This window comes from Scyliorhinus torazame, chromosome 9 (assembly GCF_047496885.1).
Source record: "Scyliorhinus torazame isolate Kashiwa2021f chromosome 9, sScyTor2.1, whole genome shotgun sequence".
Lineage (NCBI taxonomy): Eukaryota > Metazoa > Chordata > Chondrichthyes > Carcharhiniformes > Scyliorhinidae > Scyliorhinus > Scyliorhinus torazame.
This window is the reverse complement of record NC_092715.1, coordinates 240543775-240565719: the sequence shown is the minus strand read 5'-3', so window position 1 is coordinate 240565719 and position 21945 is coordinate 240543775. Positions and strand designations below refer to the sequence as shown.

The 21945-nt window shown below is 51.3% G+C and overlaps 1 protein-coding gene across 27 annotated transcripts in view; it reads right to left on the bottom strand.

Moving 5' to 3' along the window:
* LOC140429768 (receptor-type tyrosine-protein phosphatase delta-like) overlaps positions 1-21945 on the bottom strand; it is a 3491723-nt gene that overhangs the window by 525217 nt on the left and 2944561 nt on the right. For all 27 annotated transcript variants that reach the window (XM_072517184.1, XM_072517188.1, XM_072517191.1 and 24 more), the window contains one exon: positions 13122-13267. In XM_072517184.1, the coding sequence (XP_072373285.1) occupies positions 13122-13267 (146 nt within the window). The remainder of the gene's footprint in view (positions 1-13121; positions 13268-21945) is intronic.

The following is a 21945-nucleotide window of genomic DNA, read 5'->3' as shown; positions in this document are numbered from 1 at the left end:
TATATTGTGTATGTTGGCCGTGATTCAGCATACAGAAGTTTAAGTCCGCATTTGGGTACGTGCGGCAGGGTATTTCATGGCAGCTGCAGTGCCGGGAATCACCCCGTTATTCGACGACGCTTTGCCTTTGTTTGGCATTCGGGGGTTTCTCCCCGCTGAGACTGCACTTGGAGAGTTTTCCTGGTGGTGAGCTTATCTCGGCAGCAGGAACGGCTGCTCATTGACTGGGCCACCAATTTTGACCGGCACACCGATCCTTCACCCCCCCCCACAGCCCACACGACCCCCGGCCTTTCAGGCACCACCAATCGTACCCCCTCCCCTACCTCACGCCACAAAACTGGTAGAGGCACCTACAGGACCCCCCAGCTCCAATTCCCCCCACCCTCCCTAATTGGCAAGGCCCTTTCCTGGGCCCGATCACTGGCATTGCCAGACTGACACCCTGGCAGTGCCACCTGGGCACCTGTCAGTGCCAGGGTGGCATTGTCAGGGTGCCAGGCTGGCAATGCCAAAGTGCCCAGGTGCCAGGTGGACTGCCAGGATACTTCCCTGCACTCTCCCTGACCACCCTGGGGTCTCTAATGCCCTGCGTGGCCCCCAGAAGTGCTGTTACGCTTGGGTCACATTCATGTGAACCAGTACTAAATGGCACCCTGGCGAGGTCTCACAATTGCAGCTGTTGAGTCTTGGTCGCTGGGTGAATCCGGCATCCGGGTATTTAACTAGGCCATTAAAATGTGCAGATTTGGATCTCGCCCTTGCTGTCGTTCCTAGATTTGCGCTGGGCGCAACTGGTTGCTGAATCGCACCCATTGTCTACCACCTCCTTTCTGAAAAATATCCAGTTTCTGAAACCAGTTTCTATCCAAACTGACACTGACCCTCCAAATCCATGATTCCATCGGGTAGAAACAGGAAACTATTTTTTTGTTGGAGGAATCAAGGTGAAGGGGTCATGTTGCAAGTAAAGCCGGGCCACTTAGAAATGAAATTAAGATACATTTCTTCACACAAAACTTAGTATAAATCTGGAACTCTTTCCCCCCAAATGTCTCAAGATATGAGTCATCTTTAAAACCTAGATTAAAGATGTCTGTTAGGTAAGAATAGGGATTTTGGAACAAAGATAATTAAATGGACAAATTAGCCATGACCAGATTTAATGGTGGAACATCATCTTTTTGTAATGTGAATTTGGAGTGCCTAATTCTTTTTTTCCAATTAAGGGGCAATTAAGCGTGGCCAATCTACCTACCGACACATCTTTGGGTTTGTAGGGGTGAAACCCACGCAGACACGGGGAGAATGTGCAAACATCAAACGGACAGTGACCCAGGGCCGGAATCGAACCCGGGTCACCGTGCTGCCCTGTGTTGGAACATCAGCTGACACCTGGACAACTCCTGAGTTGATTTAAATTCTAACAAATCATGCAAGTGAAAAATTGGCTTTTTGACTACTTTAGATTCTGGGCGAGATCGTCCAGTTGTTCACGGCGAGGGGGGAGGCCAGAGAATCTTGCCCTCTGTCTTTTCCCCTCTTCCATGGCATGGCTTTCTTTCAAATGCAGTCTCACATGCCCTGGTACAGTGCCAATGTGGCCATTCTTCACACAAAACGGATAGGCAACTGAGGGAAGATTTTTCTTGCAACCTAGCGCGGTGTGAGAGATAACACAAGAAGCTGAGACTACTTTGAGGACAAATACATCCATTTGATCAATGACGCACAAAACGTTTAATGGGAATATATCTTTAGCAAGTAAAATGTTGAGTTATCTAAATGATTTCTACTGGTCAAAGAGTGTAAAATATATGGCACATTATACGGCAAATGTTCTTGTTAAACAAATGACCCCATTAAAGGATGTGCATTACATGACGAAACCATCAGAAGCTAATTTTTTTAAAATAATTTTTTTTGAACACTTCCTTTCAAAATCATACATATGTGAGGTAAATGTATATCATTCAGTGCTTCTGGCACAAAGCTCTATGAGATGGTGGGGAGGATGTTTAGGGATGTTTAGGGAATTTGGACAAATACCCCATAGGTTAATGCTGTATGTTTTCGTATTGCAATATTTATGAAACACAGATGCAGCAACCTCAGTTGCACACAAGGGGAGAGGCATGTGGTTTTACATATCAGTTTCAATGCACTTTGTGAGCTTCTGAAAGGACCTCCTTAAAAGTAATCATTTGCCTCAGATGAACTCTTCTTTGTTATTCTTGTAAATATACACTTAAGGGTTATTTCACCTGTTCGTCATTTGTCATGAAATCACAAACAGGGGGCGGAATTCTCCATTATCGGCGGAAAGTCCGCCGATCGGCGCAAAAAACGGCGCAAATCCGGCTTGCGTCACGTCGGAAAAATGGGTCGATAGTCTCCGGCCCAAAATGGGCTAGCAGCGACGTAACGGGATCCGCGCTTGCGCAGTGGTTCACGCCGTGCAGCGTCATACGCGCTGCACGGCGTGACGGCTCATAAGGCCGCGCTGCTCCCCCCCACCCGACCAGAACACCCGACCGCAACACTCGACTGGATGGCTGGCCGTCGCTCAGCCCCGAGGTTCGAGTCACGCGATGTGGAGGCGCTCCTGGACGCGGTGGAGCAGAGGAGGGACGCCCTGTATCCCGGGTACGGCCGCAGAGTTGCCCCACGCCACAGCCGGTGTCTGTGGAGGGAAGTGGCAGAGGCCGTCACCGCTGTGGCCCTGACACCACGGACAGGCACCCAGTGCCACAAGAAGGTGAACGACCTCGTCAGAGCAGGCAGGGTGAGCCTCCCCATATCCCCCCTCCCCATATCCCCCCTCCCCCATATCCCCCATATCCCCCCTCCCCCATATCCCCCAGATCCCCCCTCCCCATATCCCCCCTCCCCCATATCCTCCCTCCCCCATATCCCCCCCTCCCCCATATTTCCCTCCCCCATATCCCCCATATCCCCCCTCCCACATATCCCCCCTCCCCCATATCCCCCATATCTCCCCCTCCCCCATATCCCCCCTCCCCCAGATCCCCCCTCCCCCATATCCCCCCCTCCCCAATATCCCCCATATCCCCCCTCCCCCATATCCCCCCCTCCCCCATATCCCCCATATCCCCCCTCCCCATATCCCCCCTCCCCCATATCCCCCCTCCCCCATATCCCCCATATCCCCCCTCCCCCATATCCCCCCTCCCCATATCCCCCTCCCCCATATCCCCCCTCCCCCATATCCCCCATATCCCCCCTCCCCCATATCCCCCCTCCCCCATCCCCCATATCCCCCCTCCCCCATATCCCCCCTCCCCCATATCTCCCATATCCCCCCTCCCCATATCCCCACTCCCCATATCCCCGCCTCCCCCATATCCCCCCCTCCCCCATATCCCCCATATCCCCAAGTGAATCCAGCCCTAACCTTAACCTCTGCAATGCACGCGCAACCGATGGCGTGCATTCATATACCTGCCTAACACTGTTGCCTTTTACCCCTGCCCCCCCCCCACAGGAGAAGCGCGCACACAACAATAGGGAGCATGTGAGGACTGGAGGAGGGCCCGCTGATGAGAGGCCACTGACCGTACACGAGGAAAGGGCCCTGGAACTGGCTGGCGGACCTGAGGACCGGGAGGTTGCTGATGCAGAGGTTGGGGGCGTACTAGCGAGTGAGCCACCGACAGCCCGTCCCCATATCCCCCCTCCCCTATATCCCCCTCCCCCGTATCACCTGATCACTGCCTGATGTCTAACCATGCATGCTTCATTGTGTATCGCAGGACCAAACGTCCAGGCACCCATCCCCGCAGATGCAGACCGCCCGCAGGATGCCCCTCGGAGACCAAAGGAGACGGAGAGACCCGCACCCCCCAGCATGCGACGCCCGCAGGATGCCCCTCGGAGACCACGGGAGACGGAGAGACCCGGACCCTCCAGCATGCGACGCCCGCAGGATGCCCCTCGGAGACCACGGGAGACGGAGAGACCCGGACCCTCCAGCATGCGACGCCCGAAGGATGACCCTCGCACACCACGGGAGACGGAGAGACCTGGAGCAACAGGGAGACGACACCCCCGTCACGTGCGGGAGCGACCACCCAGCGATGAGGGGGGCAGCCACAGGCCCCCGTCACATCCGAGCCAGGACACCACTACCCAGGACACCACTACCCAGGACACCACTACCCAGGACACCCCTAACCGGGACAGCACTACCCAGGAAGACGAAATACCGGACAGTGACTCAGAGTGGATGGGTGGAGACGAACCCCCACCCCAAAGTGCCATGGACTCAGAGTGGGACGAAGAGCACGACACAACGCCTCTGCTGTCACCAACACCCTCCACCATCGCAGAAACACTCACCACGGTTGGGCACTTTAGTGATGAGGCGTCTGGTACACTCACTGGTGCGCACAACACAGCCGTCCCGGTACAGCAGGTGGAGGTAGGAGCAGCAGAGGGACCGGGCGGTCGGAGGGCAGCCCAGCCCAAGCGAACATCTGCCGCCCAGATGGATCCCGGGTTCCTGCAGTTTCCACACCCACACATAGATCCGATGCAACCACCGACCCAGAGACGAGCGAAGAGGGTGACGGGCGGCTTGCGGCGGCTGCGGTCGCAGGTGGAGGAGTCCACCCGCGTCCAGGAGCTGGGAGTGGTGCCGGTCATGTGTGCCACCCAGGCCGACACCGCACGGGTGGCGTCCGCGGTGGAGGCAATGGGTGCGACGGTGTCAGACATGGGGAACGGTTTGCGAGGCCTGGGGCCTTTCGTGCAGGCGGCGTCTGTGGCCCAGGAAATGGCTGCCCTCTCACAGGAGGCCATGAGCCAGTGCCAGCGCCAGATGGCAGAGGCGCTCAACACCATAGCCCAGTCTCTGCAGGCCATGGCCCAGTCTCTGCAGGCCATCGCTGAGGGCATCGGCGCCAGTGGCTATGTGCGAGCCGGCGTCGCACTGTCACAGACAGGGTTTGCCAACCCCCTGGGCTCCATGGCTGCAAACCTGCAGACCCCTGTCGATACCAGCACGGGCCTCCAGGACTGGCAGCGCCAGATGTCGGGGGGGCGTCGGATGGCCAGTCCGTTCGCATCCCCCACCCATGTAGAGGCCTGGGGGCCATCGGGCACCCCGAGGGGGGAGGAGGTGGTGTGGTCCGTCCCGGCTCCCTCTGTAGGGGAGGTCCCGGTACACCGCGACACCTCGGACTCCCCCCCTTCCGTCCCAGGTGCATCGGGTGGGCAACGGGCAGGACAGGCTGGCAGCTCGCCAACCCAGTCGCCCGGGCCGCAGCCTGGCCCATATAGGCCAGGACGCCCCAGGAAACGGCCGCCAAAGGGATCCAGTGTCAGAGGGCAGGAATCACAGGAGTCCACCTCCAATTCTTCTGTACCGTCTGGGGAACCACGTAGACGTAGTCAAAGGGCCCGTAAGGCCAAACAATTAGACACTGAGTAAGTTGGCACGGGTGCAGGGCACAGATGAGTTTTAGGGGCTAGGGCACGTGCATGAACTCCTTTGGTTATTAAAGTCAATGTTACACCTACCGAAGCTGCCTTTGTGCTCTGTCCAAAGTGTGCGGGGGTGTCATGTACGTTGAGCACAAGTGTGTGTGTGAGGGGTGGTCTTACCTCAGCCCCAGGTGAGTCTGCCCCCTTCCCCCTGTGCCGCCATCAACATCCCCCGGGCAGAGGACGGGACCGTGCGCTGCAGTGTCACAGCCGCATGCAGGGATGGTCTGGGTGGATGGTGGTACTGTGGCCATGGGTCAGACATAGTCCAACGATGTAGAGCCAGGAGCTCATCGCAGGGCGGGATGTCATCATCCTCCATGGCCTGCGATAGACACGCGTCCACCCGCAACTGTGTGAGCCGGGCCCGTTGTGCCGCAGGTGGATCGGCAATGGGGGGGGGGTGGTGTGCATGCGGGTGGGGTGGGTGGGGTTGGGGAGAGGGGTGAGGGTGCTGGGTGGGTGGATGGGTGGGGGGTGTGGGTGGTCGGCTGTTGCCATGGTGTGCGGTCTGTGGCCATACTACCCGATTCCCACGCCCGTCTAGTCAGTGAAGCGGGCGGCTATCAGTCTGTCCCGTGCCCGCTGGGCCAGCCGGTAACGGTGGACAGCCACCCGCCTGTGTCTACCCCGTCTGCCCTGACCATTGCCCCCATCCCCCTCATCTGGGGAGGACTGGGCCTCTTCCTGCTGCTCCTCCACTCCGCCCTCCTCTGCCTGCGGCACATCGCCCCTCTGCTGGGCTATGTTGTGCAGGACGCAGCACACCACAATGATGCGGCCGACCCTATCTGACCGATACTGGAGGGCACCCCCAGAGAGGTCCAGGCACCTGAAACGCATCTTCAGCACGCCAAAGCACCTCTCGATCACTCCCCTTGTCGCTACATGGACATCATTGTAGCGGTTCTCCGCCTCATTGCGTGGCCTCCGTATAGGCGTCATCAGCCACGATCGCAATGGGTAGCCCCTGTCGCCCAGCAACCAGCCCCTCAGCCGGGGATGGCGTCCCTCGTACATGCCGGGGATGGATGACCGCGACAACACGAATGAGTCGTGTACACTGCCTGGGTGACGGGCGCAGACGTGCAGGATCATCATGCGGTGGTCGCAGACCACCTGTACATTCATCGAATAGGTCCCCTTCCTATTAGTGAACACGGCCCTGTTCTCTGCAGGTGGCCGCACGGCGACGTGCATCCCATCGATCGCGCACTGGGCCATGGGGAACCCGGCCAGGGCAGAGAAGCCCACGGCCCGGGCATCTTGGCTGGCCCGGTCCACGTGGAAGCGGATGTAGCGGTGCACCATGGCATATAGGGCATCTGTCACTGCCCGGATGCACCGGTGCACCAATGTCTGCGATATGCCGGACAGGTCCCCACTCGGTGCCTGGAATGACCCCGTTGCATAAAAGTTCAGGGCCACCGTAACATTGACGGACATGGGGAGAGGGTGTCCCCCGCCAGTGCCACGCGGTGACAGGTGTGCCAGCAGGTGGCAGATGTGTGCCACGGTTTCCCGGCTCATCCGGAGTCTCCTCCTGCATTCCCGGTCCATGAGGTCCTGGTATGACTGCCGGGGCCGGTATACACGGGGCTCCCTCGGGTGCCTCCGTTGCCGTGGGGCCGGGACGTCCTCCTCCCCCTCCTCGTCCTGTCGGTCAGGTGTCCCTCCAGCCTAGGCGGCTGCCGTCTGCCCCTCTGTGGCAGCCTGCGCCGCCTCTCTGGCACGCTCCTCCTCCTCCTCCTCCTCATCCAAGGCAACATAGACATGAGCGGCTGCCACCACGGCGGCCAACATCGCTGGATGATCTGAAAACATGACGGCCTGGTGGGGGGGAGGGGAACGACGACATGTCATGATTGCCCATATCCCCTCCTCCCCCCAGCCAGGTGGCATGGACCGCATGGGTCCAACTGTTGGAGGCTGGCACCTGGCCAGGTGGACCAACTCACTTGCCCTCCCATCACCCTCCTCGGCACGGACCCCCCCCCAACCTCCACCCCAGCACGGACCCCCCCCCCAACCTCCACCCCGGCACGGACCCCCCCCCCCAACCTCACCCCGGCACGGACCCCCCCCCCCAACACGGCACGGACCCCCCCCAACCTCCACTCCGGCACGGACCCCCCCCCAACCTCACCCCGGCACGGACCACGCCCCCCAACCCCCAACCTCCACCCCAGCACGGACCCCCCCCAACCTCCACCCCGGCACGGACCCCCCCCCCAACCTGGCACGGCACGGACCTCCCCCAACCTCCACCCCGGCACGGACCCCCCCCCCCAACCTCACCCCGGCACGGACACCCCCCCCCCCCAACCTCCACCCCAGCACGGACCCCCCCCCAACCTCCACCCCGGCACGGCACGGACACCCCCCAACCTCCACCCCGGCACGGACCCCCCCCCCAACCTCACCCCGGCACGGCACGGACCCCCCCCCCAACCTCCACCCTGGCACGGATCCCCCCCCCCCAACCTCACCCCGGCACGGACCCCCCCCCCCAACCTCCACCCCAGCACGGACCCCCCCCATCCACCTCCCCGGCACGGACCCCCTCCCGGCTCTCCCCCGGAGCCCAGCCTACTCTAACCACCCCCCCCCCCTCCCCCCGCCGCACACACACACACACAACCCGAGACACACCTGTCCTCACGCATTCAGACTGCGGCCACGCCATTGCCTGCCCAGAGCCAACCCCCCAGGCCGTCACTCACCTCCACGCTGGTCGGCGTGAGCCTGGAGCACCGGGTCACGCCGATGAAAAGGAGGTTTAATTTACGTCGACGTGAACGGTCATCACGTCGACGGGACTTCGGCCCATCCGGAAGGGAGAATATCGGCTGCCTTGCGCAGACCCGTGACATTCTCCGCGGCAGCGGCGACATTAACGCCCCGCCGACTTTTCTCCCTTCGGAGACTTCGGCAACCGGCGGGGGCGGGATTCACGGCGGCCAACGGCCATTCTCCGACCCCAATGACGCGCAGGTTCTTTACACGAATGGGAGGATAATTAAGCATTTTGTTTAACGTTTAGTATGGCATTGGGGTTTTCAATTCTGTCATCGTGTATAAAATGGAAGGCTTTAGTTTACTCATAACACAAGGTTTGCAACAATTGAACGTATTTTCATACCCCACTATCCAAGGAAGGGGGAAGCCAACCTTAGACATTTAGTTCTGTTACGAACATATTGTTGGGTTGGTTTTCATTATGTTCAACAGGCAGCTTCCTTTTTTGAGTTCAACAAAGTTATTTAAATATGCTTGGCCCCAATGATTCCATGGAAAGAATTTCTCAGCCAGGCGAGTTCAAATGGGAAATAAATGTGTGAAACCCAAGAGAGTGCGTTAGGTCAGGTATCTGCATGAGCAGTGTGGAAAGGAACAAGCCCAATGTAAGATGGCATGATTTAGTGCTGCAGTTGCAAGTATTAGTTACTCTCTACCAACTCATGATCGCTTAATTTTAACAATTCATATATATTCTTTTAAATTTAGAGTACCCAATTTTTTTTTTCCAATTAAGGGACAATTTCATAGACTTATTTCATAGAATTTACAGTGTAGAAGGATGCCATTCAGCCCATCGAGTCTGCACCGTCTCTTGGAAAGAGCACCCTATGCAATCCCACACCTCTGCCCTGTCCCCATAACCCAGTAACCCCACCCAACAATAAGGTCAATTTTGCATGGCCAATCCGCCTAACCTGCACATCTTTAGATTGTGGGGGTGAAGCCCACGCAGACATGGGGAGAATGTGGAAACTCCACACGGACAGTGACCCAGGGCCGGGATTCGAACCCGGGCTCTCAGCGCCACAGTCCCAGTGCTAACCACTGCGCCAGGTGCCGTCCTTGGATCGCTTAATTTAATAACCACTGTAAAATCTGTGTCGCCTCATTTGCAATAGTTTGCTTTTTCTTTTGCTATTTAGTGAACATTTTTTGCGAATTAAAATCTTAATCAGTCTGCTGTTGTTTTATCCCCCTCCTAATGTCAAGAAAGGTCACACAGAAGAGACATGATAAAATCAGTAAAGCTAACCAAAGCCAATAGATGTTTCTGCCCAATCCCTTGTGTGTAACAAATTGACCCACTTATCTGTCATTCTCTGGGATAGAGGTCAGACTTTCGCAGAATTGGGAAAACTCCACAAACCTTTAAAAAGAGTGGGCAGGATCCGGTTGCTGAGGTTCCACCCCATTTCTAACAGTTCCAATTTTTGCCGGCAAGGCAAGGTGTCACTCACACAGACAGGAAATCCAGACTCAGCAGGGCCATTTGAACTTAATACCAAGTTCAAACAGATCCATTTTTGGCTGTTGCCAGGGCCTTAATCCATGGTGTAGGAGTCATGAATTGATGGAGAAGACATAGTCACCATTGAAGGGCGGATTTTGGGCGGGATTCTCCGCAATCAGCGCGATGTCTGCCGACCGGCGCCAAAAACGGCACGAATCAGTCCGGCATCGAGCCACCCCAAAGGTGCGGAATTCTCCGCATCTTGAGGGGCCGAGCCCTCACTTTGAGGGGCTAGGCCCGCGCCGGACTGATTTCCGCCCCGCCAGCTGGCGCGGTAATGACTTTGCCGTGCGACGCATGCGCGGGAGCGTCAGTGGCTGCTCACGGCATCCCCGCTCATGCGCAGTGGAGGGGGTCTCTTCCGCCTCTGCCATTGTGAAGGCCATGGCGAAGGCAGAAGGAAAAGAGTTCCCCCACGGCACAGGCACGCCCGCGGATCGGTGGGCCCCGATCGCGGGCCAGGCCACTGTGGAGGCACCCCCCCGGGGCCAGATCGCCCGGCCAGAACCCCGGAGCCCGCCCGCGCCACCTTGTCCCGCCGTTCGAAAGGTGGTTCAATCCATGCCGGCTGGCATGGGTTGACAGCGGCGGAACTTCGGCCCATCGCGGACCTGAGAATCGCCGGGGGTGGGCCCGCCGACCGGCGCGATTTCCGCCGACCGGCGTGGCACGATTCCCGCCCCCGCCGAATCTCCGGTGGCGGAGAATTCGGGACATGGAAGGGGCGGGAGTCACTGGCGATTCTCCGACCCGGTGGGGGGTCGGAGAATCGCGCCCAACGTTTGTTGAAGTGGCATGACCTGAAGTTTTTTTTTAAATCGCCTGCTCTTTAGAGGGGAAAAAAACGAGGGGAAAAAAACAGGCTGAAAGCTGTCAGTGAGATTGTTTTTAAATCCTCTGTTGCAGCAATTTTATTGACATGTCATGGTCATCTGATATAGGTTAGAAAAAGAAACATTACCACCTGGTGGTGCAGCTTCAATAGAGCTTTCGTTGACGATTCAGCAAGGGGTATTATTGTGCCATTATGAACGCTTGGATGAGTTTCAAAAACTACAATGATCTCAGCAGATGTTTCTGAACTCAGTTTGATTGACAGTTTAATGAGGCTGTTGGAAGGTTAGCTGTCTTTGATGTGGCACCTAAATGGAAGCGTGTTTGTTTTTAGAAGAGATTCAACACAAGAGGAGATTTAAAAGCCTTTCAAAGGGTGTCTTGAATGGGAATTATTTTCATTGACAAGTGTGTCGGATTGAGGTTCTGCCCATGGTGGATATTGCATGAGTAGTTATGGAGGTGACATGGGGTATGAGAGGTGGATGAGGGGCATGAGTTGATGTGAAGGTGTCATTGAGTATGAGGGGGCATTAGCTGACATTGAGGTGACATTGTCAGTGGCATGGGGCATGAGGGATGGGGGAATGATACACTGGGAGGCTTGAGGCCTGCCACGTGTATGTTTTTAAAAATATATTTTTATTCACATTTTCACTTTCGACAATACAAAATAACAAGAAAGAATAAACACAGTTACATTCATAACAATACAGAAACATAAAATAGCCCCTCACAAAACTTAACCCCCCCCCCCCCTTTTTACCTTTCTCTTCCTTTAACAACTAACGGTGACCAATTCCTTGAAATAAGCAATAAACAGCTGCTATCTCCGATAGAACCCCTTGATTGCTCCCCTCACAGTGTACTTGACTTTCTCGAGGTATAAGAACTCCATCAGGTCACCTAGCCACAATGAAGCACTGGGGAATATGGCAACCTCCACCCCAACAGTATTCGCCTTGGGGCAATCAATGGAGCAAAGGCAAGGACATCGGCCCCCGCGCCCGTCCGCAGTTCCGGCGGGTCTGACACCCCAAATATGGTCACTAAATGACTGGGCTCCAGTTCAATCTTCAGAATCGGTGACATGGTGCTAAAGTAGGAAACCCAAACGCCCACTTGCCTAGGACAAGACCAGAACATGTGCCTGTGGCTTACCAGACCTCTTGAAGAGCGCTCGCATCTGTCCTCCACCCCTACAAAGAAACAACTCATTCTGGACTTGGTCATGTACGCCCTAAAACTAGCCTAACTTAGATCAACCCAAGCCTCACGCACGAGGACATGGACCTCATCCTCCGAAGTGCCTCACTACACACCTCGCCACTTAATATGGACCCCAACTCCTCCTCCCACCTAGCCTTAACCCCCTCCACTGACACAAAACCTTCAGACAAAATCTAACCATAAATTTCAGGAGTGCATCCTCCGACCCTGCAAGCGAAAGAACCCTGTCCATTGGAGATGTTGGCGGCGCCACGGGGAATGTCGGGAAAATTTGTTTTGCAAAGTTGCAAACTTCCACTAAGTGTATGTCAGTGATGTTCCCGGCCTTGCTTGGCGGGAACCTCGTTATGTCATTGGCAAGAGGGCAATGGCAATTGAGCGAGGAAATTCCGCCAACATGAAAGCCGCTTTGGGACACTCCCTCGATTCTCCAACTCTGCCTCCTTCTCCTGTCTGCCAAAAATAGGGATGGAAAATCTCCCCCGCCCTTCCCCAACACCTTCATGCTTTTGAAATCCATGAAAAAAACTTAATTGACGGCATTCAGCAAGTTAAAGCTGCAAATTTACCTGGATATCATGATCATGAAAAGTGAACCAAGGTGATGAGAGATAAGTGTGGGGGGTCAGGGTGTGGGGCGGTTTGTGTGTGTGGTGGAATTGCAGAAATGTAACAATGAGTTTCCAGTCTTAGTGAACTGGCAAAATCTCCACTTCAGAGATGTTGGAAGATTTCGAAAATTGGACATCAGCTCAAGCTGAATCAACACTTTGCCAACTCGTTAGCTAACAATTAAAATAATATTTGATAAACTGGTTGATGCACATCAACAAAAGAGGCAAGTTCATTCCAAATCTGGACGCTCCAATTGACAGACTGGTTGGGCAGGATTCTCCATTTCGCTACACCCGTTAACCGGTGCGGCGTGCCCCTGCCGGCAGTGGGATCCTCTGTCCCGGTAACCGGTCAATGGAGTTTCCCATTGTGGGCACCATCGCGCCGTCGGGAAATCCGTGGACATGAGTGCGCTGCCATTGAACAGGAGGATCCCGTCGAGGAGAATCCCGCCCGTCATAGAATCATAGAATTTATAGTGTAGAAGGAGGCCATTCATCGTTAACACCTTCAAGACACTTTAACAGGGCTCTAATGAAAACCAAAAAATAAAACTAATTGGGATGTACATCATGAGAACCTTGCAGAGTATTATTCTGATGAAAAAAAATAATGGACACAATACCTCAAATCGCTGCGAGCTGACTTTCTTTCCTTTTTTAGACCATACAATTTTCGGCCTGGGTTCTCCTGAGGTTTGGCAGATAAATGACGCAACCCCTCCCGAGACTCCCATCTGGTCAATGGGAGTTCTTGTAAACTTTGGTGGTGCTATAAAAAGAAAGGAAAATAATAAATCACATTCCTGAATAACTTGGGTCTCAGTTGCTAGGCAATGCGACATTTCATGAAACAGATTTAAGCCGTAGTATCACCAGTCCAGTAGGTTTGTGGGAACCTTTCCAGCAGCAGTCTTTAACTTCACACCCGCAAAAACAAGTGCATTTATTAGGCTTAGTGGGGTGCTTTTTTCCAGGTGTGCAATTCGAAGCAGAATCTGGGGAGGTGGTTCAAAGTGCTAAATTACGGGTTAATCTCGATGAAGCGCCGCTGTATACCAATATCAGCACCTCTTCGATTTAAACTTGTTTGAAAGTTAAGCTGAGTCAATGTTGTGCGTTTTCCAACCAACTGCACCCTCAGAAACAGGAAATTCTCCCCAAAAATTGCACCCCATAATTTGTATTTTACTCCTAATGGGCTGACGCACCGCATGTGCACATGAACTCAAGTTAAATATAGGTGCAAAAGACTGGAGAGCAAAAATGTTGGATTAATTCAAGATCCAGTTGGATCGTTATGAAGAAGGAATGAATCATGGGGGTAATTTTAACCTCACCACCCAACAGGAAACTCCCAGATTCAGATCAACCACCCACACGCCCTGCCTTACACCCCCAACACTGTAAGTAGGATTGGGCGAGGTACGAAAAGAGTGGCTGACCCAATCAAGTCAATTTTCAACCCGATGTTTAAGATTCTAATAACCCCAATGCTGTCCCTTCATCACATCAGCCAGTTGGATCTTATCTGGCTCCGTTATCTGCTTGGCAGAGTCACAGGCTCAGTATTGAGTAGATTTACAATCCTGTTGGGACCATAAAGGAGCTGTATTAATTCGCAGAAATTCCAAGTACAGGCTCAGTGAGTCTGATTACCGTGAATCCAAACTAAATAAGAAACAGTATAAAAATAGGTATCACATTTTTATACCCAACACTTCAGCACAATGTCAGCAAATGATCCAACTGAATCAGCCAGTAAACTCTCTCTCTCTCTCTCTATTTACTTATTTCACAGAAAGACACATGCAACAACGTCTGGTATCAATCTTTCCTCGGTGAAAGATGAAGTTATGAGGCCATGCTGCAAACTTCAACATCACTGCCCTATCTGACTGTGCTGAGGAATAGGTCGGAAAAGCAAGACGGGGTGGCAATAGCTGATGACTTAAGAGCAGAGAAGGCTGAGGGGAACCTGATTGAGGTGTACAAAACTACGACAGGCATAGATAGGGTAGGCGGGAAGAAACCTGTCCCCTCAGTAGAGTGGCCAGTAATCAAGGTGTGGAGATGCCGGCGTTGGACTGGGGTGAGCACAGTACGAAGTCTTACAACACCAGGTTAAAGTCCAACAGGTTTGTTTCGATGTCACTAGCTTTCGTAGGCAGTAATCAAGGGGCATGGGATTATGGTAAGGGGCTGGAGATTAGAGGGGATGTGAGGAAAACCTTTTTCACCCAGAGTCTGGTGGGAATCTGGAACTCACTGCCTGACAGGGTGGTAGGGGCGGGAACCCTCACAACACTAAAGAAGCATTTAGATGAGCATTTGAAACTCCCATCACCTTCTCAAGGGCAATTAAAAATGAGCACCAAATGCTGGCCTTACCAGCAACACCCACGATAGAACGAAAGACACCTCCCAGCATAGCCAGGCAAGGTTTGTTTTTTTATGATTTTTCTCCCCGAACCCACCAATATTGTACAATTGGGCCTCTGATCAGCTCTTCTCCACAACAGTGTCGCTTACTCAAGTAACTTGCAGTGTTGCAAATTTCTGCCTGATCTTGCGATATTATGGGACCTTCCATCCGCTGATGCTTCAACATGTTGCACCACCATGTAACTGCTTTAATTTGTACTCTTTACTTTCCTCTTCAACTGCATGAACTTTGATAAATTAATTACTCAAGTGCCCCTGGTACTGTGCCCTCTCCCTGAACTTCAGTTGTTGGACTGTAGCAGTAAATTGCTAGTGTCTAGATATTAGCAAGGGAGTGTTGAAAGACTGCTGGCAGCTATTTATAACCTTCCCTGACAACTGCAGCACTTGATCCAACAAAGTGTAAGGGGGAATCTAGCACATTTCATTACCCACTGCCACCCATCAATGTGTGAAACCCACACCTACACCACCCCCCCAACCCTCGACAATCATCGCCTGTATTCCCCCCACCGTGGAAGAATCACCGGCAATCCATCTGCCCTCAGTGCTTGTTCCCCACCACAGAGTAATCATCCCTCCCCACCATGGGGGCACCTACTAGGGCCAAAACCTGGCACAGGTTGGCACTACCAGGTTGGCACTATCTCAACCAGGCAGTGCCAACCTGTGTCAGGGGGCAGTGCCAGAGCACTGCGGGGAATGTCCCCCCTCCCCCCGGCGGGTTTGTACTTACCTCCCTACCCCCGGATGGATTCCCATGACTCATTTGACCAAACCTGCAAACCTTCAACTATGAATAGTTAGTGAGAGGGGGATTGGATGGTCCTCCATGGAATTTAAATATCTTGGGGTTTTCATGACCCCTTCCTTTAGGCAATTGTATAGGGCTAATATCCCCCCCCCCCCCCAATTGATTGCAGCTATTAAATGGGATGTCGCTCGGTGGTCTGCACTCCGGATTTTGTGGCTTGGGAAGATTGCCCTAATCAAAATAAGCATATTGCCCAGATTCATCAGAGATTGGGGTAGAATGGATCCGTCGTCCATGTGGCTTGACACTGAAGCAGAACATGCAATTTCTCCTCAACAGGTCTTGTTGTTTTATGGTGACATTAAGGTGGACTCTGCTCAGTGTGATAATCCTATTATTATTAGAGCATGGAGGTCGATCCGCCAACTAGAAAGAAGATGTGAACTGACTTCCGTTCTCTCTCCTATCCAGAGCAGTGCAAACTTTCCACCCGGTCCAATCGCCCATGGATTCGATATCTGGAAAGGTAGAGGCATTCGTCGGCTGGGAAACATTCAGAGAACATTCCTTATCATCCTTTGAGCAGCTATGTCAGAAATCTGGGGCATCCCAAGACAATCCTTTTTTCAGTATTGATAGCTTATATTTTATACTTAATAAGACCTCCCTGCGTCTTGACTCCTTAATTTCCCCGGTGGAAAGAATCCTGATTTCTGTGGAGCCTAAACAATTGATCAGTAAGTTCTTTGATGCTTTGAACACCAGGGCCTGCATCACCATTTTGGTAAGAAGACTTGCCTATCAAGATTGATGAAGAAACATGGGTAATATATGGGATTATACCGGTAAACTTGAAATGGAATGAAGGAGATTCAGTTCAAGATACCACAGTGTACCCACATTACACCTAGTCTTAGAAATAGGTTTAATCCTCCTTATCCCAGCTGTGTCTAACGTGCCAGGTAGTCAAGGGCGATAATATACATTTTCTATGGACCTGTGCCAAGATTCAATCCTGTTGGTCAGGTGTAATCAGGGAGCTGCAGAAGATTTTTGCAAGAGCTTTAGAATTTAATCCTGTATTTCTGATTCTGGGTTCCCAGATAGGAGGAGAATCACGGATTTGAATGAAAAAAGGTTTTGTGATATGCTGACCTTTGCTGCTCATAAAAATATCCTCTGCTCCTGGACTATTTATTTATTGAATTTTTCCAATTAAGGGACGATTTAGTGTGGCCAATCCACCCTGCATATCTTTTGGGTTGTGGGAGTAAGAACCATGCAGGCACGGGGAGAATGTGCAAACTCCACACAGACAGTGACCCAGGGCTGGGATCGAACCCGGGTCCTCGGCGGCGTGATGCAGCAGTGCTAACCACTGTGCCACCATGCCGCCCTATGCTCGTGGATTAGAGACAGATATTATAAAACCATAAGATATAGGAACAGAATTAGGCCATTCGGCCCATTCAGTCTGCTCCTCCATTCGATTATGGCTGATATCTTCCTCATCCCCATTCTTCTGCCTTCTCCCCATAACACTATGTCCCTTTATTACTCAAAAAATCCCCTTATTAATCAAGAACACCAGATTTGTGCTTGAGGTGCTGCTACCTACAGGGCTGTTAACAAGAGCTGGAAGGTGCAATTTAGCTCCTCGAGCCTGCTCCACCATTCAATACGCCCATGGCTGATCTCACCATGGCCTCATCGCCACCATCCTGCCCGTTCTCCATAACTCTCCAATCATTAGTAATTATAAATCTGTCTAACTCCTCCTTAAATTTACTCACTGTCCCAGTATCCAACGCACTCTGGGGTACCAAATTCCACAGGTTCACAATCCTTTGGGAGAAGTAGTTTCTCCTCATCTTTGTTTTAAATTTGCAACCCCTTATTCTGAGATCATGACCTCCTCATTCTAAAATTCCCCACAAGATGAAGCATTTGCTCCACGTCTACTTTATCCATACCTTTTGTCATCTTGTATACCTCAATTTGATCTCCCCTCATTTTTCTAAACGCTGGAGCATATAGGCTTCAACTGCTCAATCTCTCTTCAGAAGGCAAACCCCTCATCTCGGGAATCAACCTAGTGAACCGCCTCTGAACTGCCTCCAATGTCACTGCATCTTTCATCAAATGAGGGACCACAGATTTGCACAATACTTCAGATGTGGTCTCACCAATGCCTTGTATATTTGCAACAACACTTCCTTACCTTTATACTCTACTCCTTTTGCAATAAATGCCAATATTCCATTTGCTTTCCTTATTATCTGTTGCACCTGCATGCACATTTTCTGTGGCTCATGCACGAGGGCACCCAGATCCCTGTGCATCGGAGCATCCCGAAGTCTCTCCCCATTCAGATAATAAGTTGCCTTCCATTTTCCCGACCAAAATGCATGACCTCACACTTATCCACATTAAACTCATTCCTCCACATTTTGGCCCACTCACCTAACCTATCTCTATCCATTTGTAAGGTTCTTATTTCCTCATTGCATCCAAAGCTGTGATAGGCTCATTATGAAATGCATCACCATGGAATTTTTGATTTCCGTTCTCCGTTATAAATCTGATGCATTTCATATGAACCCCCATCTTAAATTCATAGGCTTCACCTTGGCAGATTTGCTTTTGCTAACCTTTCTGTGAACAGATTTACTCTTGTTTAACTCTATTTAATCCTTTACCTTTCCCAGCCAGGCTTTGCCCTCTTCTAGACACTTCCATCAGGCGGAAGATACCGAAGTCTGAAGACATCCAGACATAGGAATAGCTTCTTCCCCACAGCGACTAGACTCCTCAACGAGTCTCCCTCGGACTGATCTGTTCTCTGTAAGAACACTATTCACAATGCCCTATGCTGCTCTTGCTCATGTATTTGCTTTGTTTGGCCCTTGTACCACACTATAACCAATCACTATTTGTCGATGTACCATTTGTTAATGTACTCTGTTGATTATTCTTTTGTCTGCTGTGTAAGTACTGTGTGCGTTCCCTTGGCCGCAGAAAAATACTTTTCACTGTACTTCGGTCCATGTGACAATAAATCAATTTATCTATCAATCAATCAATTCAAGTTGTTAGTCTGAATCACAATACATTGGGGTGTGTGACCTGAATTGTTATCCTTCTGTATTAGTATGATTTTGCCTTCTTTCCCCACTCACTGTGGTATTTTGTTGTTGAATGGATCCTGCATTTTAACAAGGGGCTCTGGATTCTCATCTGACCTGTTCCGAATCTATTCTTTAATGTTTTGCTTTTTTTTTGCTTGCAATAACCTTGTTCTGTCTATACCCATTTTGCACCAATTCCTCTGTTGTTTGCTGCATTTAATATTATAAAAATGGGGGGAAAAATGAATAAAAACTATATTTATAACTACATTGAGGGAAACCGAACAGCAATAAACATGAAGCATTGTTGTGTGAGAAGGGGCGGCGTGGCCTCTCTATTGTTGTCTCATCTTACTCGCCATGCTGCACAAAATGGCCGCAAATGTCTTTCAATTACAGAAACCTCACATTAATACATTCCAGACTTTCCCCAATTTACAAGGTGATGGTACTTAACAAGGAGGATAAGCGATTCCGCTGAGTCACAGCAGGATCGGCTTTGGAAGAATCTCACGCTACTTAATATCACCATTACTAATCGCACAATGGCCGAAATTTTCCAACTGTTCTCACCGGCGGGAGCTTTCAGCCCCGCCGACAGCGAACCCCAACTGTGGGGGGAGAACAGGAAACCCTATTGACAGCGACGGGATCAGAACATTAAGGAGGCGCAGAAAATCATGCCTATTGTCAAGGCTCCAGTGGAACCTTTTTGGTGGTATAACCCACAATTACGTATTAGGCTGGATTCTCCAATCCCCCAGTCGAGTGTTTCTCATCGGCGGCATTGCACTGACGGCGGGATTCTGCCTTCCCATCGAAGTAACCCCACTCCGTCGGGAAACCCACGGACGGCGGTGTGCTGCCGATGGGCAAAGAGAATACCAACGGCTGGAGAATTCCGGCTTATATCTCTGTTTAAACATTTGGCACAGACCAGTTGGGCTGAATAGACTTTCTGTGTTGTAAATCCAGTCAGTTCATGGCTGGATGGCAACAAGAAAAAGTAAGACATTTTTAAAAAAAAATACACATGCACGTGCAATCCGAAATTACGGTTTCTCAAATGGACAGTTTTGGAGTTGCGATGTTTAACTTTCAAAGGAGCTAAAGTTCAGAGAACCTCTTCAATGACAGTAAGTTGAGGGGTGAGGCCCATCCCACTGCGATGGAGTAACAAACAGCAAAGAGCTGAGATTCATCATAAGAATTTCAAGCGATCCTTACATTGACCATCATTGTGTAATTGTTCACATGCATTGTAGCACTTCTTCCATTACTGGGGGAATCGTATGGCACGGAAACCCTTTAACCATGTGTTAATTTATTAAAATTAATTTTAATTTAAATGCGGTTACCATTTAGAAAGGTGATGGGCGACGAAAATGTGAGAGCAAAACCTTGACGCCAAGATTCTCGTTCCCGTGGGACTTTCCACTGGCGTCGCCATTCCCGCCCATGGCGAATGCCGGCAGAAAATCCACTCCCCCTGGTTTCACTCCAGTGTAATGCGGATTGGCACAGAGAATGTTTCAAGGTGAGCCATTTTGCAATAAAACCACTGTTAAAAAATTACCCATTTTAATCAAATTTCTGCCATTTAGTACCTGGATCTGAATTGTATATTGTTCAAAATAAGATGAAGCGCATCAAAGTGTCAAAGTAAAATGTGATGATTGGAAAAGGCGCTACATCAGATAAAACATGGAAAAGAAAAGGAAAATGTTGGAAGTAATCAGGATGCTTCTGGACCTGCTGAGAGTTCTCAGTATTTTATTCTCTCTCCTAGATTTCCAGTATCCGCAGCATTTCGCCCTTTTTATCCGATAAACCATGGATGTGGATTGACTGCAGAGACCTCTGACTTTGAAGAAAAAAATGACCAGTGAACAGAAAGTGACAAGAAAACATGAAGCTGAAGATTTGTTTGGCAAGAATTTGTACTCAAGCGGTAAGATGTCATGTTGTTCCAGTTTCAGTACAAGGCGTGATGGTCATGTGTGGCACTATTAAAACACAGCTGTGTGCGAACAAATTGGCTGCCATGGTTTCCTGTAATTCAACAATAAACACACTTCAAAAATACTTAATTGTAAAGCACTTGGGGACAATCGGTGGTCATGAACATACTACATGTAACATTTCCTGTTCACCAGTTAGGTAAATAACAACGGCAATATTTATGTACAACTACAAGCAGAGGCTTGTAGCCTTGTGGCTGCGCGTCAGCTTCCAGGATCGAACTGATACAAAAACCCACGCTTGCCAGGGCGTTCCCCACCCTGGTCCCTGATTGGTGACTCTCTCAGAAGATCGCCCCCATATAAAGGGACAAGTACCACATCCCGCCCTGTCTAAGGCTTTTTATACATCAATCATAATTACATTTCTTAATCCCCTGTAATTAGAATATTAAACACATGCAACCAGTCCATCATGAGACTCTCAGGTGGTTTCCAATTCTAGTGGAGCAGCGTAACTCCTCTGTCGGGAGTGCCTCCACTGGGGTGCTTTCTGCAGAAACCGTGATCCCCGACATCTCCTCAGGTACCATTAACTCAGCTTTATCTGTTTCCATGGGGACAAGAGACACCCGTGTCACAGGCTGGCTTGGCACTTCACTGCCTGGATAATCAACGAAGGTTCCTGCCGTCAGTATGGTTTTAGGTGGCAGTGCTGGCCGCTGTGAAAATCTCATCCTCATAAATGGTCTACCTGCTTCATGATGATTCTGCCTGGAACATCATCAACTTTGTTTCAAACACGTCCAGAAGAATGTCCAGAAGATGACGCCGGAATGAGGCAACTCTCTGCGAGCATTCCCCAACAGATCCACTTTTTACTTAACTTATACTCGTTCTAATCTTTTAAAATTTAATTCTGAGACTAACATTATTACTAACCTCTCTCTTTTATCTTTTCTTGCAGGCTTGGACATCTTCCGAGGCCCGTGGAGACCTTTTGACCTGACCCCATCTGACCTCCACGACCTGGAAGTGGATCGGGCCCAAACCGGAAGTGAAGCTCCGATCTCGATTTGGAGCTGACTCGGACCTCGGAGCTCCCCACCCGGCCTAACAACCGACGCTAGTCCCTAGATCGCCCGGCCCAATCCCCGGAGCT